Raw genomic sequence first — 18,462 nt, 5'->3', positions numbered from 1 at the left:
GGGCAGTTTGTTTCTACTACTGGTGTAGGGGTCTCCTTGTCAGTTAGCTCTGTGAGTCACAGACCAATAATATTCACAATACACAGACTCTGTCTATTTATTTCTCACTGTGGGTCTGACACTCGGGGTCTGTTTATATTTGAGGTCACCTCTTCTCAATCGAAACTACCCCCCTCCCAAAAGAAAAACAAAATGCCTTCATGAACATCCACATGGTCACCCTGTTTTCAAACTTTTGTCATCCTGCTAAAAGGTCCATTCACTTCAATGAGAGCAGCTTCTGAAATAGACGATTTATTCCTTATTGGTAGGTACTTTTGTGTCTGCCTGTCTGTTTTCGGTTTGCCTGTGCCTGTTTGCTTCTCTCAGACTTAGTGGTCAGACTTTTGGGCTGGAATCCACCACCGCCAGCCCTGTTACCCTGACACCAGCAGAATATTATTTCTTTCTCGCGCCTGCAGTCTGGAATCGAAACTTAGGTGATGAAACTTAAAGGCTCTGTAAATAGAGCCACGGGTTCGGGCACCGGTGCCAGGAGGCGCTGCCTGTACAACCTGTATGCACACATTCTCTCCTCCCAGCTCCCTCCCCCAGCCACTTCGGTTTCCACCACCCTCCCAGGCTATGAGTTTGCACCCTGGAGAGCCAGCATGTCTCCCTCCTCCTCTGCACCCGGCACTGCCAGGAAACGCCTCGTCGCACAACAGAGGGAACAGGAACTGCGATCAGCGTTGCATAAAGGGAGTCGGAGAGACACACCAGGAGCTGGTGTCCGAAGGCTGTTCCGGGCCCCAGGACTGTCCTTTGCTCGGCCCTCACCTCAGCAAGGTCGGCCAGCGGCAGTTGAGTGTCAGCGGATCTGGAGGCTCTGTGGTGACCCCCCGAAGCTGCCCCTCCCTCCTCAGGTAAGCAGAGGGCACTGCCGTGATCTGCCACTTCCTGCCCAGGCCAGCAGAGGGCTCTTCCAGAATCGTCCACTTCCTGCTCAGGCCAGCAGAGGGCACTACCAGAATCGTCCACTTCCTGCCCAGGCCAGCAGGGGGCGCTACCAGAATCTGCCACTTCCAGAATCGTCCACTTCCTGCCCAGGCCAGCAGAGGGCGTTACCAGATTCTGACACTGCCTGCCTAGACCAGCAGAGGGCTCTTCCATAATCTGCCACTTCCTGCCCAAGCCAGCAGAGGGCGCTCCCAGAATCTGCCACTTCCTGCCCAGGTCAGCAGAGGGCTCTTCCAGAATCGTCCACTTCCTGCCCAGGCTAGCAGAGGGCCTACCAGATTCTGACACTCCCTGCCTAGGCCGGCAGAGGGCGCTACCATGGACCCAGCAGACCAGCTGAAGAAGGAGGTCAGCTGCCCCATCTGCTTGGATTACTTCCGGGACCCAGTATTGATTGGTTGCGGACATAACTTCTGTCGCCAGTGTATCTCTCGGACCTGGGGAAATCTAGGCATGGGTCCCTGCCCACAGTGTCGGGCTGTAAGCCAGAGCACTCCTATGCGGCCTAACTGCTTGCTCCAGACAATTGTTGGCCTGGTCAGGCAACTACACCAGAACCGGGAGAAGCGGGCTGCTCCGGGCAAGTGCCCGGCCCACGAGGAGCAGCTGAGCCTCTTCTGCATGGAGGACCAGAGGGCACTGTGCGTCCTGTGCACCATGAACTTTGATCACCTGAACCACTGCATACAGCCCCTGGAGGCGGCCAGGAGTGAAACATGGGTAAGAACTTCTCCCAGGGCATACCTAGAACTGCCTTCTGGAGACAGGTACGAAAAACCTAGAGCCACCTACTTCCAACCTACACCAACCTGTGACTCCTAGCCCTGTCACTGGTATGGAAGTTGACACAGATAAGGACTCCAATCTAGGTATATCTGCCACTGCCTTCTGGAGACACACAGATAAGTCTCAAACACTCTTGGAGTACATATGAATAGAGGCACAGATAAGGCTCAAACTTAGGGACACCTATCACTGTCCTCTAACCCTGCAGTAGGCATGGATAGAGATACAGGTAAGGCTCAGAAACCTAGGGACACCTATCACTGCCCCCAAACCCTGAAGTAGGCATGGATAGAGGTAAAGGTTAGGCTCATACCTAGGGACACCTATCACTGCCCCCAAACCCTGTAGTAGGCATGGATAGAGGTAAAGGTTAGGCTCAAACCTAGGGACACCTATCACTGCCCCCAAACCCTGGAGTAGGTATGTAGAGATACACAGGTAAGACTGAAACCTGTGGACACCTACCACTGCCTCCTGCCCCTGGAGTCGGTATGAAAAGAAACATATATAAGTCTCAAACCTATGGACACCTACCACTGCCTCCTGCCCCTGGAATAGGTATGTGTTGGATATTTGTCCTTTCTGCAAGGTTACCCCAGTTGTTCCCCCCTTTTTGCAGAACCCTATTTTTGCTGGCTTTAGAACTCTGTGCACCTTAACCCTGTTACCCATGGTAAAGGGTTTATGCTCCTCCTTACAATACAGTAAAACTGGTATACTCCTGACTGGCATATTTAACTTACCTATAAATCCCTACTTTATGGCACCGATAGTGTGTACAGTATACATATGTATAGATCTATCTATACAGATCTATATAGCATTCACACATGTATAATCCCCTTTTTAAAAACTCGTATTATTTTAAAAATATATATATTTTTTAAAATGTAATTTTATTATATGTATAACTTTATTTTTTAAATACCTGTACTCTATTATATTATATACATTTGTAATCATTGTAAAGTTTTAAAGTAACTTTTTTAAATTGTATCATAATTTGAATGTACCTAACTGTTGACTTTTCTGCATATAAATTACTTACCTGCAAAGTAGAAGACTTTTGATATAGGAGTAGCAGAACCTATCCAATAGTGTGTCTTTTCTTACCTCTTCATGAACCCCTAGCCTCGAATTAAAATGCTTTTTTTGTCCTTCGGGGTGGGATCTACAATCCATGCCACCTTACAGGTATCAGAATGCTCACTGTTCAGTGGAAGTTCTTCACAGACCCTTAAGGAGGTGAGCTGCGAGAGCTGTCTCTGCCCAGTGGCTGACCCCATCACTCCTGCCTGTAACCACTCCTTCTGTCGGGTCTGTGTGGCCCGCTCCTGGTCTTGCCCCACCTGCAAACCCGTGCCCAAGGCCACACTGTGGTCACCAGCTGTGGTTTTTGGTGAACTGCGAGAGCTCTGTGACATCACTAAAGCCGAACCCGATCCTGAGGAGCTGGAACCTCATTGTACAATACATGGATCCGCAAGTCCTGACAGTTGTCATGACGAGGCCAGATGTACATGTATCCACGTAAGTTTGTTGAAGCTAATCCATGTTTTGAGTTTGTGAGCATCCATGACCTAGGCCACTGGTTCTTAACGTGTGGTCCGGGGACCACTGAGGGTTCACAAAGCCTTCTCATGGGGTCCGCGACTGCTTAAAAAAATATATATTAACAGATGAATAAAGTACATATATAATTAAAGAAGCAAAATGTACAGTTGCCATTTTTAAAAGTTCTGTAAATGTTAAGGAATGTTAAGGAATTTGATATTGGAGGATAAAAAATAAGTTAATATTCTCAGATTGACTTGTGGGTGCAGTGCAAGAGCAGGATGAGCTGCCTCAATACAATTTGGAAAAGCTCTAATCTCCCGATTACTTTTAGATTTTTTAGTATTTGTTTCCAAATTAATGTGTGTTTGTTTGAAGAACTCTTGTTTCTGTATTTTTTGGTGCATTTTTTTGTCGTTCAAATAATTACAATTCCTTAGGCTGGGGCCCTCTGCTTCCAGTAGTGACTCAGTACGGGTCCCCGCTTTCCAAACATGATTCAGTGGGGGGTCCACGATTCCATTAATGATTAAGTGGGGGTTCACAGATGTCAAAATGTTAAGAACCACTGGCCTATGCTAAGGTGACATCGATATACTTAATCTAATGACTAGTGCTACAAGAAGCTGATCTGTGCTGCTTTGAGTTTCAAAGTGTTTCAGACCCTGTGGGATGAGTAGTGGCTGGAAATGTTTATGCTGTTTTCAATTTTTTTTCTTGTAATTGAAGAAAAATCTGCCCTAGCTTATGCTGCTGCCGGATTTTCTGCACTGTGGTAATTGTTTTAGGGCTCCAGTGTACAGACCATGTTGTTTTCGAACCTTTCATATGTGGCCTCGCGACAACAACACATATTTCTCAGATAGGATGGTTGTGGTTTCGTCTCAGCCAATAGTGGCCAGAGCTGGTAACTTGTTAACTTGAGCACAGACGTGTAGGGGTGTGTGAAGATAAATTCTCTGACTTCCCTACCTGCTATGCTGGGAGGGGCCGACACGGGATGAGGTATGAACAGCTTATTAAAGGCATCTTTGGTTGTTATCGTTAGTACTTGGGTTTTATTATTTTTCAGGAAAATTAAGTTTGCATGGTCTGTAAACTGCTAGGCTACAGGGAGAGCACACCACCCGCCTGCCTCACGTGGCCTGTCAGAGACGAGCCTGTATCAGACAAACAGCTGGCATGTCATAGGCGCAGGGCTGTAGGACCCCGGCTGCAACCCACCATGCACTTTACACTACACGTTCACACCTTAGGTCGGATGAAGGCAAGACCCATCCCTTTATGCAGCGCCTCCCTAAGATAAACACTGCCCCCTCCAAACCACACACCCACATCAAAAGTAGCTTTGGAATTCATTCTCCCCATGGAAAATATTAGTGGATTTATCACAACCGCAGAAAGCGCCCAGAAGCTAAGTAGTTGGTGAACTGTGCACTATACAAAGCCCCATAATATATCGAATGGGCTATTTCATCTTCTCCACAAGTAGAACATTTTACTCAATAAACTGCCGAAGTAGAGGAGGCGATTTCAATAAGAAAGTCGATTCTATGCACGCTCATGTGCTGGAGGACTAAGCACGGGGTCCTTGGGACAGGTGGCCTCGGAGACAGAACTGTGCACTTGTTGCGGCTGGAATTTGGTGTTCAGCAGATGCTCCATTTCAAAACTGTCGAGCATATGTACAGGATATATTAACTTGACAGCATCAGTACTTGTGTCTCTTGTAACATTTACAGTCCCTTGCTGTGGCTCAAGTAGCGCAAGAGCAGGTCAAAATAAGATTGCAAAGGCTTTCCGGGTTAAACTGTGTGTGTGACTCAATTTGCATTCCAAAGAAATACAATTGTCATGTGCAAAAAAGGCCTACTCACAGCACAAACGTGAACTAGCAAAAGAAGAGCAAACTATTTAAAGACGAACTTATGACTCAGTCATGACAATTTCACCACGTGCCCTCTGAGTCTTCACACAAGCTGAACCTCTTTAAGGAACTTGTTCAGTTGTGGCCACTCATACATGTGTGCAAGTCCAGCATCTCCAGGACGTATCTTCATCTATCTGGTTCCTTCGATGCTTCTGAGACTGGACCTGTTGTAATACTCCTGAGCGAGCTTGGTACATCCAAGCAGTTTGTATTAAAAACCAGTCCAGGACCCTGCTACCACACCCATGCGGATGGTTAAAGGTAGAACAATTGCCTACTGGCCGACTGTATCAAAGGTCATAGAGAGAGGGAGGACCAGCAAACAAGCATCCTGGCCATCCATCACACATGGTATCGTTCACGATTTGCCAAGTTATCTGTCTTGATGCTACAACAAGCATGGAACTAGACTCATAGGACAATAGGAAACTTTGCTCAGTGATCTCTGAGCAAAGTGCAGTACAACATGCAAGGACCACCATTGGGATCAAAGGAAGCCTTTTTCATCAGTGGCCATCCTTGGCCTGGGTTTAGGGACTCCAGAAACATTCTCTGTCCAAAGGAAGTATTTAAGATGGTGAGCAACGAATCTGTAGCGATTGTTAAGAATGTTCCTAGAACAACACAATCAGAAGAGGCTGTGGCCATACCAGATCATGAGTTTGTATGTATTATGTAATTTTAATGGCAGGAACTTAGCAGCAGAGGAACAGAGTGCTGCAAAGTGAGAATTTATAGAATAAGTGGAAAAAAGGAGCACAGTTTCACAGGGGAGGGAAGCCGAGGCATTATCTTTTTGCAAAGGTTGAGAGTACAGGTAAGAGGATATTGGGCATACCAGGGAAAGGCATAAGGAGTGGGGATTACAATAGCAGAGTGGAACACGTTATAGGAGGACGGCATCTCTTCTGGTGAACCTGTCAGTTGAATGAATATGCTGTGAAAATGTGCTGCTTGAAGAGGTGAGTCTTCAGCTCTTTCTAGAAATGAAAACATGATGGATCTTTACTGGACGGATTCCACACTTCAGGAAAAAAACAGGAGAAAGCCTTGCATCTTGTCTTATTCTTCCTGCATTTCTTGGTTTCCGGACTGGCAATGCCACTGCTGCACATTTTCATTACAGATTGTTTTCTTTGTAGCGAGTATTCATGGGGATCCATAGTTGACTTCATTGTAAACATGGCAGCTGGTGTTGAATGGGGTGGGCGGAACTTGCGGACTTTCACTCAGTGAATTTTGCAGAGTTACATTAAAACTCTGCAGGATTCCACAGACTTCGGCCAGCGGGTGGAAAATATGCACGTCGTGTTGCTCGCGCTGCAATTTAGAACAAGTAGAGCGTGCACTGATGCAAAATCAGCATAAACGGCACCATGCAGTGCGCAAGAACACACAGCCATTAAAGTTGATTTTGCTGCCGCTCAAGTAGAAATTCTACTCAAGCAACAACAAATCTACTCTAGAAATAGTCATCTGACCACAGCTGTCCACATTAGAAAATCATCTGGGGGTCACCAAATCTCGCTCGTACTTCCCTGCATCCCGCATGAGGCAATTGGCAGAATTTGGCTGGAATGCGGCGTTACTCAATTCCGCCAATTCCGCCGGTGGAATGAAACATTCCACCCACCCCTGATGTTGAATGTGATGCAAGCAGGCCATGAGAGTCATTGGAGATTCCTGAGAGTTAGTGTGATTCTATGGTATGTTTGAACATCTTTGATGAGGTAGGCTGCTGCATGTAGAATACTGTTCAGGGGTGCCCGATGGGTCTTGGGCGTACCTCCCAACACGGTACTGCCTCATGAATGATGGTAAAAGGCCAGCGCCTGGATTGTGATATTGAAGTCCACTTCTTTCAGAAAGGTTTCCACTTTGTAGATAAGGTTACATTGCACGGGGAAGTCTTGTTTTGTGTGCAATATGGGTCCTGAGGTTATGGTAAGTTAGGGTTTATGTCTATGTAGAAGCCCAAGCCCATGTTGCTTTTGACGAGTTGTGGCGTGGTTGACAGTTTTTCTGGAGAACTGAAAAGTATCATTGACCTTTTTGATGATATTGGTCAAGCGCTGGTTTACTGGTACCCCTGCTAGACTGCTAGATAGTGTTGTTTTTGATGCTTCTTTAGATCTGATTAGCTGTAATTTTCTCTGTAACCGGCCCCAAGAATTGGCAGGTCAGTGATCATCTGATAGTTTACATAGCCATCAGGGACCAGATTTTCAGATATTCTCTGTACTCTAAGCACTCTAAAGAATTGTATTAAATTAGCTGATCTGTTTAGGTACTCCCCTAACACAGTGAGTCTGAAAGTCCTTATATGAGTTTTAGTAACCAAACATGGCATTGGTGAAAAAGCAAGTAACCTCCCATACAGGCACTTTACCTCCGTACTAATTTTCTGAGCCCTGTGCAAATCTCACGAGAAGTCTATCTAGCCATAAAGGTGACAGGTTCTTCTTTCCCACACGAACCCAACTGAGTCATAGAGCCTTAAAAGCCATCCAGTCCTAGAAGTGAAAAGCTATATGGTCCAGTGACAATACTAGTGAACCATCCGCTCCTAGAAGTGGGAATGCTGTACACCTGAGACAGCTAACCTAAAGGCATTGGCAGGGCATGTAGGTATTTATCAATTCTCAGAGCTATCCTATGTTAGAGGCTAGAATATTTGAGTTACAGTGTTATTTCCCCTGTGCCATCTAGCCCTAGTAATTGCTGATTCTATATACATGTGCCAATCTGAAGTGTCAGCCATCCCTTGGTTCCAATGCTAATACACATCAGCCCACGCAAAGCGATTTCAGACTCATATTCCCTGTGCCAGTTCCCCAGAGTGATCTATCTCTGTAGGCAGAAGGTTCTATGCTCTTCTGCCTATTCCCCTAACCATCTAGTATGGAAAGTAGCAGGCTCTCTATGCAACTTCCCTCTGCCGTTCTCACAGAATCATCCCTCTCTAGAGGGATCAGGCTCTCTGAGATGTGTAAATCTCCAAGAATCATCCATTCCTAGATGTACTAGGCTGTGGTCCTTGTGGCAATCTCCCTGAGCCATCTGGCCCTAGATATACCGAGTTATTTGTCTCTGTGTCACTCCCAGGGATTCATCTGATCCCGAACATGACAGGCTGTATGTTTCTCAGCCATCCCACTGTCATCCAGTCCTGAAGGTGACTGGCTCTGTGTCCTTGTGTTCATCTTAGAGAGTCACAGAGGTGACAGGCTCTGTGTCCCTAAGCCAATCCTTCAAGTGTCATCTGATTCCGAAGGTAACAGGCTCAGTGTCCCTTATCCAAACCCACACCATCATCCATTTCTAGAGGTGAAAGCTATGTGTGTCTGTGCCATACAGTTGATCCCTCATTTTCTAGATCTGAGAAACATTTGTCCTGAGAGTGGTTTCCTATCTTGATAGTGAACTATTGGGAAGATGCCCTCACATGACCTTGACAGCTACCTCTTTATTTAAATTTGCTCTGTGCAGTGTTCTAAACCTTCGCCTATTAACCAAACTCTTGATTTGTTTCTGAAGGTGACCCATGCAGAAGAACTCTGGGATCCCATATGGGGCTTCAGTTACAGGACTAAACCCCCAACATCCTTCCAGAAAGTGAAGGTAGGTGATTTAATTATGTTATGTCAATAGGTGAGTGAGCTACCAAAGATTAATGCCTCGCTCTGGCTCAGCCCAAGGCCCTCTTGGACCTCATAGCCTTCATGTGGTCTCATTGTTTGAACTCCTATTGGCCAGCTGCTGGACTGTCATAACGGAAACATGGTGTCAACCGCGTCGGCAGGACAACAGCCTCTAATAAATGCTGGACCTCTTTACGTAAGGGGAACCCTCACAAGGAGGGACAGACCGAGAACTCAGAATTTGTTGGCATTGGCCTGCCTTTTATGCATCTACACCATATTTTCAGGGTTGATCATAGAGGGAAAAGAACAGCTTAGGAACCTATGAAAACTCTACACTTAGGACTTGATTTAGAGTTTGTCGGAGGGGGATACTCCATCACAAACGTGACAGATATCCCGTCCACCGTATTAGGATCCCGTTACTTCCTACGGAAATCGTAATATGGTAGATGGAATATCCGTCACGTTTGTGATAGAGTAACCTGTCCACCAAACTCTAAATCAGGCCTGTAGTTGTCAAAGGACTTGCCCATGACCTTTAGGGGGTACAGAAAGACAGGATGGTTACACATTGAAATGAGGCTTTGAACTGTAAGATCTTAGGGACACCACTCAATTTAATGCCCAAAGGTCAGTTTCAGTTGTCCTATGCCCAGCCACTTTTTCCTCATTAAAGTACAACCAAAGTCAACCCACTGCTTGTCCTGCAAGTCCTCCAGATGTGATAATTCTGCATAGAAATCTAGTTTGGTCCATTGTGCTGAAGGCGGTGGGCAGGCCTAGTTGTGTCAACAATGTAGCTCACTATTGCCTGTCTCCAAGATATTGGTGGTCATTTTGACCCTGGCAGTCTTTGGACCGCCAGGGTAAATGTGGCAAGCCCACCACCAACAGGCTGGTGATGCAGACCGCCACATTATGAGTGTGGCTGGTTGGTCTCTGCCAACCCACCACATCCCCGCTCAGACCGCCATGGCGGTCGGAACCGCCAGGCCGGAGATGATCATCTCTGACCCAGCAGTCCACGAAGACCGCCAGCAGTATTAGGAGACGGTTTTCCACCATAGTTTCCGCAGCGGTAGCACCACCACCTAAATCATGAGGGAAAGGCAACCGGTGACAGGGAATTTTTTCCCTGTCACCGGTAGACGGCTCCCCCGCCCCCCAGCAAGCACTAGACCCCCCTTCAGCCACATCACCCCCACACCCTTCAGCCACATCACCCCCGTCCCCTCACAACCCATCCTCCTTCAGCCACAGCACCCCCACCCCCGCATACATGCAGACAGACACGCACGCACCCATTCACCCACACTTACATACACGCATTCACTCACAGGCATATAAACATGCATTCACAACAACATTTATACATGCATTCAAGCATGCATACTCAAACGCATACACACATACATGCATACACGCACTCACTTCTACATTCAGACACACATATAAACACATATAACACACATTCATGCACACACTCCCCTGTTGGACGATCACCTTACCTGGTCCAGGGAGGAGATCTTCTGGCAGAGAAGGGGCGCGTCCACCGCCGGCAGCACCCCGCCATCAGGACAACGACAGGCCGTATTATGGGCGATAATATGGCAGGCGGTGTCCTACTACTTCCAAAGCTCAAAGTGTGGCGGAAATCCGGCAGTACCCGTGATATGGTGGGCGAAAGACCGCCATCACTGGCGCTCTCCTGCCACCTGCGGCATTGGCGGTCTTCCTGGAAGACCGCCAAAGTCGTAATGAGGGCCATAGCACTTTTTTTTCTGTGAAGCTATCATTGAGCCAGCCTCCCATAATCCGTTCTGTAGTTTCAGAGCTAGGACTGTAGTGTGAGAATTATTTCTCAGCATCAATTTCCTGAACATGCATTCACTGCTGCCAAGACACATTGCCATGCTTGGCCAGCCAGCTACCTAATTACTCACCATTCAGACCAAAAGATTATTTACAGTTTAGCATATCAAGCTTCTGCTCCCAAAGTTTTCCATATTTTTATTGATTGTTGAATATATATGATGTCGAGTTCTCAGTTAAAAACATTTATAACCAGTAAAACACCATGAAGTAATATTTGCTTTTCAGTAGAAACCAAGAAACTGTGGATTTTGCTGTATTTTTACTACTTTGAAGTCCTCTGCTATCAAAGTAGTATAAGTGTAGGCTCTACTTCTTAGTGCCACTTCCGCTATGATCCACTGGTAAGCCACTTGATATGCCCCTTGATCAAGGTTGAACCCCTAGACATTCAACTTCTGTTTTGGAAGCATGACTCACCTCATAAGGATTCTGCTCTCAGTACATTGCTGTGTAGTGCAGGTCCGCATCTGGACTATGAGCCTGATCTGAGACCAGGGCAAGAGGCGCCACGATGACGACCTCCTTCTTCACACAGGATAGAATGTTACTTAGATATGAAGAGTGTGCTAACAAACACTGATATGGTTACTGACAATTCTAGAATCAGTGTCCTCCCATAAAGCGCTGAACCTAATGCTCCTGTTTCTAAATTTACACTGGAATAGTCTGGAAAGTATGTGTGTAGGAGTTGCATCCCCTAATAGAGAAGTCCAAAGACTATATCATGAACATCTTCAGCACCACACAGGACCAGAAGGTGCTTGTGCATTGGATTTGCTAATAATGAACTGGGTATAGTGTAGACATCAACTGAGAAATCGTATAAGCTATTTTATGAACTGCAGACCCTGCAGCTCAGAAGCATAAAGCGGCTTGTTAGGTATTACCTAGTGTTTTACAATGTGAGCAAAAACAAGTGTATGGACTCATTCTTTGCTGCATAACAAAGTAGAATGTGTTCATGAAACAGCCCAAGAATCAACAAGTTGTACTTTAATTCCTACTTGCAGGACAGATGATCATGTTCTAGAGGTGAGCACCTGCCGAGCTTTATCCCCTGGGTCCTTCATATGTGCAAACGGTGCTGTTAACTGAAGGAAACAACAGAGGACCTCCATGGGCATCCTGGCGAGAATAACAGAAGAGTCGGGCCACGGAGGCTGAGTCGGTAGGACCACCCTGCACCGACAACTACTAACGAAAAAAGCAAGAGGGCATCTTGGACCTGCCCGCCTAGCTAGAGCAGCAAGGAGCACCAGCTTTGCGTGTAGACTCTACTCACTGTGGTGAGACGAGAGTTTGGTCGCGTGTGCATTGGACATCGGACCACGCCTATTGCACCCTAGACAAAAGAAGCATGATTGGCAAGGTTTCATCTGCCATCAGCCAAAGGTGGGTGAAGAAAAAGAACGTTCCATCACTAAACTAACACTTGAACTAACTAGGGAAAAGCCAGACCTAAAGAGAGTGAAACTGTATTGCTCCAGAGAGTCCCAGCTACATCATTTCCCAAGAAAGAGGGAATCCAGATTATTTTTCGGAGCATTGACAAAGAGCTCCTTGTGAAGACTTACCTCAATAGTACGTGCAAAAGCCACAAAGCGACAGAGCTCTTGATGGCAGCTCCTGGATGAGATCAAGAAGATTGGACTCTAAACCCCTGCACAGTGTGTTTGCTTCAGAGTGCTTGTGTCACATAGCAGATACAAATATACCCAAGCAAACAAAAACATGGAAACAAAACACTCCATGAGGAAACTAGATATTGAAAACTAAAGTGAACTGAGCCCTTGCTGGGAGGCAGGCACTGCACGGAAAAATACGAGAGAGGGCTAGCAAATTGAAAGAGAATCACAAGCTGATCACACAGTGGCAGCGAAGAAAGGTAAACAAGCACCCTTGACAAACTAACTTATATTAACGTGCCAGTCAGATGCTCAGGAGAAACTGAGCAGTATTATCACTGGCTCGCCACATTAGGAATGGAAATGACATCTAAAATGGCAGACATCTCCTGAGATATCCAAAGCAATGGAGAGCGAGTGGGTGCAAACAAAGACTCCCATACGGCAATGAGCTAAACCCTAGTAATAACATTGTTGAAAATGGAACATCTCCAGGCAAGGTAAGAGACCTCAGAGATAAATGTGACAACCTGGAAGACAAACCTCAATGAAATACCATGAGGTAAGGAACATGGAGGAGTTCTTTCAGTCACTGTCCCAACACATTCTGGAAGAGAAAGAGGACTACCTGATCCTCCTGGTGAGATGCCTCAGAGCAAGATGCACCAAGGGCGGCACCTGGAGCCAGCCCAAGAGACATACTATTAAATATGGTCCCATCAACAATCAAAGATCCTGAGAAAGGATCACCCAGCTGGAGAAGTGACATTGAAGGACTGCACTTACTATTTCAGGACCGGTCCCTGAGCAAGCTGAACAAAAGAACTCTACAGGAAATCACAGGCGAATTGAGGAACTGACAGATCAAATGTACATAGGCCTACCCTTTTGCACTATTTCAATATGATTCTAAAACGCTCATGATTAAAGCACTGGAGGAGAGAAGAGAGATTCCCCAGTAGTTTCATATGCTCCTCATCACAACCAAGATAAGTTTCTCCTAACGCTCTAACAGGTCATCAGGGAAAAATGATGAAAGAAAAGTCCTGATAACAATATTCCAAGGCGGTATGTTTGCCTCAACCGAATGTATGATGTTTGGACATCAGTCCATGCCTGTGATAAGGGTTACTCCTTTTTCTCAACTGCCCATAGAATAGAATATGTTTTGGGCACTGGGAACTTGCTGGGCTCCATGGTGAAGATAAATATTGGCATTATTGCAATTTCTAACTATCCTTAGTGCGGGAATCCCCGCAACCTGTCCTGGTAGCTGCTGGGATAGACTAAAAATAGATATTGAACTTGATGAAAATGAAACTAGAAGCCGACTTAAAATCAGCGGAATAAAATATTTTAACATTGGGCTCCATCAACTCTCTGAGCAAAATAACAACAGTGAAGGGCCAATTATACATTGTTGGCAGAGAGGTCGGAAAGTGCTGTCCAGAGACTTAAACAACGCTTCATTAAAAAAAAAACTAAAGGTTGACAAAATATCAGCAACTTGATTGTGAATGACCAGAGAGAACACTATAATACCTAATGTTGTGAACTTCAATGGTATCATAATGAATTTGTAAGTAAAAAAGAAAAGATAATTTGTAAATTGTTTTGAAAAATTGTGCATAGAAGAAACTTGAGATTCAAGAAGCAACAGAGTCCCTTTTAGAAGATTTGGAGCTATTGGTATTGGGGACACAGGAGAGGGAAAACTTGGAGTCACCCATAACAGAAGTAGGGGGAGTCATCAGATGGGTACCAGTGAACCAAGCACTAGGTCCTGATGGGTTTACTGTACATTTTTATAAAAAGGTTCCCCCCTACTAGATACCCCATCTACTTAATCTGTACAACTCTTTTACAGAAACAGGATCAATCACCCCCTGCATGAGAGAAGACAACATCTCATCAATACCTAAAGAGGGTAAACTTAAAGACCTTTGCACAGCCTATAGACCAGTTGCACTTTTCAATTTAGATCGTAAGGTATTTACTAAGAGTTTAGCTAATAGACTAGAAAACATAATGTAATTTTGGGAAGAGCACAACTAATCCATCTTTATGCATTAATCACAGACTTTCAACAACTTAAGCCAAGTCTTGCATCAGAAAAATCCAATAAATGTAAGATACACATGCCATACCTGCCATGGATGCAGAAAAATAATTTAATCATGTAGCCTGGGCCTTTTTGTGGTTCATCCTGAGGAGACTTGTAATAGGACCCATGATGCAAAGCTACATATGGGGTTGCTCACAAATCCAGCCATCAAAGCGTTGCTAAATGGTGATAAGACACCACCATGGAACTTACATGGAGGTCCAAAGCAAGGTTTGCACCTCTCCCCACTCTTGAGTGCTTTGTCTATAGAGCCCTAGCGCAAAAGCTCAGAAAGACTGCTGGGGAGAAGGGGATGTCATTCAAAGAATGCATAAAATCCCCTTATTTCTAGATGACATCCTTCTAACGCTTGACAATCCAGTGCCAACCTCCAATACACCAGTGAAGTTTTCGTGATTGAGCAATATGATGGACTTGGTGCTACTCCATGTTCAAGCATGAAATTGAATGGTAGCTACCAAGACCTTGATGAGAAGGCTTGTACACCCTTGCTTTGGGCCATTACAGTACTCGGAAAACAAACTACTAGCCACTGAGAAAAGGGTAGAAAGGAAAACAGTTGTTCCGTCACAGGGAATCAAGTTGTGCACACGGTCGAGAAAACAGAACTATGTACACCAGAAAAATGTAAATTATTAGAAAGGCAAACAGGTACCAAGCTATCCCACCAACTCCCATATATAGGATGACTAAAATATGCCTTAAAAAAAAGAGCCTGCAAAGCAAGCCAGCAGTTGTCCAGGTGCTGTTGTTACAGTCTGTGGGATCAGTACAGAAGGCCCCACCAACATAAGCAATAACAACATAACAAACACAAACAACAAGAAATTGTGGGAAGACCAAAGTTTGAAGCATGTCACTATACCAAAGGCTCTTCTCAATCTACAGGACCATTGAAAAGCAATCAGCAGTATAAGGTAGTTATTAGTCCATGCTCTGAAGCTGGGCAAGATGGACAACAATAGTTGCTGGTCACCAAGCTCTTACTGTATAGAATCAGCTGTAAAACATATGGCTTTAATTCTGCAAGTAGTGTGCATGTGGACACAGGTTGTGAAGGCATCTTTGGAAGTGGGTGCAATTGATGCAGAGCAGGTACACAGCAGTGCTTACATCACCTTTCATGTGTTTTCCTTCTATGCTACAGGAAATAGTACGGACCGAGCGGGCAAAGATGCTGTCAGAATACCGCTCTCTTCGGATGCTTGTGCAGGAGCGTAAGTCCTTAAACATAAGTCGGTTGGATTCAATGCTCCACAGTATTGTCAGAAAGGAGAGAAAGGCCCTCCGTGATCAACATGATTCTTTTACCTCCATCTTCAGCTCCATCCGACTGAGCAAGGTGAGCACCAGAGGATATGTAACCTGCCAGAGATTTACACCAGTGACACAATATATATTGTGCAGCCCCTTAGGTCTTTTACCCACCTTTACACAAGCATTCACTTAAGTGCAAGTGCCAACGGCTGCTCACTCACAGTAACAAAACAACTTATAGTCACAACTAAAGTCCTCAACAAACCGATCCACTGACTCTATTAAGATGATTCGTCCAGAACCACTCGCTCCACCACTCATCCAAAGCCTATTAGCACAGGCCTTCTCAACACAGTGCACCCAAAAACACTTACACAACATTAGACCCTCTTGCTGAGCTAATTCACAGCCAAACAATGCAGTTACTGAACCTCACACCACAGTGAGCTTACATCCGTCCACCTCACATACTTCCTCCAAAAGTGTGGCACTTGAAAGCACCAACATCAAAACCTTCAAACATACAGCTGGCATCATCTTGAGGGTAAAGACATCATACATAGAAGCCCTGGTAGAAGAACATACCACTGAGCTCTAAATCAGACTCACACTCAATCGTCAAGGACCATACAGGCATCTTTCTGAAAACCAGATTAGTGGTGAGTAACAAAGGCAAAATCCACAACATTGTCACCAACCAGAATCCTCATGCACTTTCCTCAAGGAAAGAGAACTGCTGCACCTTGTAAAAGTATAGAACTCTTTGAGGAAGAGGAATACGGAGCTTAATCTACAGTTCACTCATGAACCTCCACAAGTTTGTCCTCCGCACAACACTGACCTTCATTTGCAGGCAACTAGCCATGACTGCAACCTCCAGCTCTTTAACAACCTCTTTTGGATTTAAACTCCATTTATATTGTGAACGACAATAGGATCCTCATATCCTGGTTTTAACAACCCATGGACCAGTATCTCCCAAGTCCATTGAAGTCTCCTCCTGCATCAAAAGCTAAGAGGCCTTTTGAGTTCACCAATGAGACAATGATCCTACACAAATCACTGGCCACATCCTATTTCTTGTTTCCAACACAACAAACTAACCCACTATCCACAGTAGCTCTTCGCTTAATCAACCACAGAGCCATGCCATTCAAAATGAGCTTAGCCACTCATTTGAGTACCATCACCTCTCATAATGATATATTGAACCAAATTACAAATGTCACTCACCACACTGCTACAAGAATCATAACCATCTCCTTTTCACACCACACCTCAGCTGAAGACCTGAATTTAAGTGCAGGATACTAGGAAACTCTGAATGGCATGAAGCATGATCCCTCGCTTACCCCATGGGACAGGTTTATACGCCACAGTCCTTTCGACGCCTGAAGGAATGTCAGCAAAATAAGTATTTAGGTGCAGAAGTATTTTTAGTGCACAAAGGACGTTAAGGGCCTCATTACGAGGCTGGCAGTCTTGAGACCGCCAGCCTCACGGTGGCGGTTAGGACCGCCGATGCCATGGTGGTCTGACTGCCACATTAAGACCCTGATGGATAGACGGCCAGGGTACCATCATCACCGCTGGGATCCATGATCCCGACAGGATGGCAGTGGCAGAGATCGCAGTCACCCAGGGCGGCACTGCATGCAGCGCTGCCCCGCTGAATATGACCTCGTTCTCCGCCAGCCTTTTCATGGTGGTTTTACCACCATGAAAAGGCTGGCAGAGAACAGGTGCAGGGGGCCACAGGGAGCTCCTGCACTGCCCATGCCCTTGGCCAGCACCATCGCAATGTTCACTATCTGCTCAGTGAGCATTGCGAAGGTGCTGGTGCACCCCGCGGCAGCAACATGCTGCCGCCTGTTTCCTGCTAGGCTGGTGGGCGGAAACCTTTGTTTACACCTTCCAGCCCAGCAGGAAACTCTTAATGGGTCTGGCGGAGAGTTAGCCAGTGTGGTGACAACTTCCCCATCTGAAGTTCGGCGGACGATTCAACCCATCCGCAGGACTCCTAATCAGGCCCTAAGAGTGTGAAGTCGAGGGTTAAAGACTCCTGCCATTATCCAGCAACAATGCAATAGTTCTATAATATAGCACTTGCAAGAACAGGCCTAAATTGCAAATTGAGATTTACACAAAATTCTGACACTGTATTATACGAAATGTCAATAATCTCAGAACAGCTGATTGTCCAACGCAGATAATCCACTTAAACCACATGAGATGAATATCTGTAAAGTATTACAAAGCAGACTTGAAACAAAAGTACTTGTCTGGCGGGAAAGACCGGCAGTGGCCTGAATTGTGCCCGACTGGGAAAAACGTTTAGTATTTGACCTTCCTTCCCCATGGATAAAGCCCGGACAAAAGCATCCCAGAGAACCGTGTCTAGGTTGAGCACGTCACCAGTGCAACCTGCAAGTCATGAGCATGTTCAGTCAAAACACACTCCCTCAGTGAGCGTGCTACTAAATACGGGAAACAATTGCAACAGCCTTGTTAATGGGGAGACCCTGCCAATGTTTGAGCTTTCTAAACTGTAACCTTCAAGCCACAGGTGAAGCAAAGCACGACCAGTCTGGTGAAAGTGCACAGCTGCAATCTTACAAAATAGTTTGCACACTCAGGGCCACTAACCAGAACCAGGGAAAGTTTTGG

General features: G+C 45.7%; 1 protein-coding gene across 3 annotated transcripts in view; it reads left to right on the top strand.

The window, feature by feature from the left end:
* The first annotated feature begins 482 nt into the window (after positions 1-482).
* The window catches only part of LOC138299252 (E3 ubiquitin-protein ligase TRIM39-like), a 29,793-nt gene continuing 11,813 nt past the window's right edge, over positions 483-18,462 (top strand). The window contains exons 1-4 of one of the 3 annotated variants that reach the window (XM_069237383.1): positions 483-1,719; positions 2,980-3,315; positions 8,807-8,890; positions 15,686-15,880. In XM_069237383.1, coding sequence (XP_069093484.1) covers positions 1,318-1,719; positions 2,980-3,315; positions 8,807-8,890; positions 15,686-15,880 — 1,017 coding nt within the window. In that variant the 5' untranslated portion in view covers positions 483-1,317. The remainder of the gene's footprint in view (positions 1,720-2,979; positions 3,316-8,806; positions 8,891-15,685; positions 15,881-18,462) is intronic. The other 2 variants (XM_069237385.1, XM_069237384.1) reach the window with 2 other exon arrangements.

The sequence above is a fragment of the Pleurodeles waltl genome, chromosome 6 (assembly GCF_031143425.1).
Source record: "Pleurodeles waltl isolate 20211129_DDA chromosome 6, aPleWal1.hap1.20221129, whole genome shotgun sequence".
Lineage (NCBI taxonomy): Eukaryota > Metazoa > Chordata > Amphibia > Caudata > Salamandridae > Pleurodeles > Pleurodeles waltl.
The sequence above is the reverse complement of the archived record's forward strand: the minus strand, read 5'-3'. Positions and strand labels throughout refer to the sequence as shown.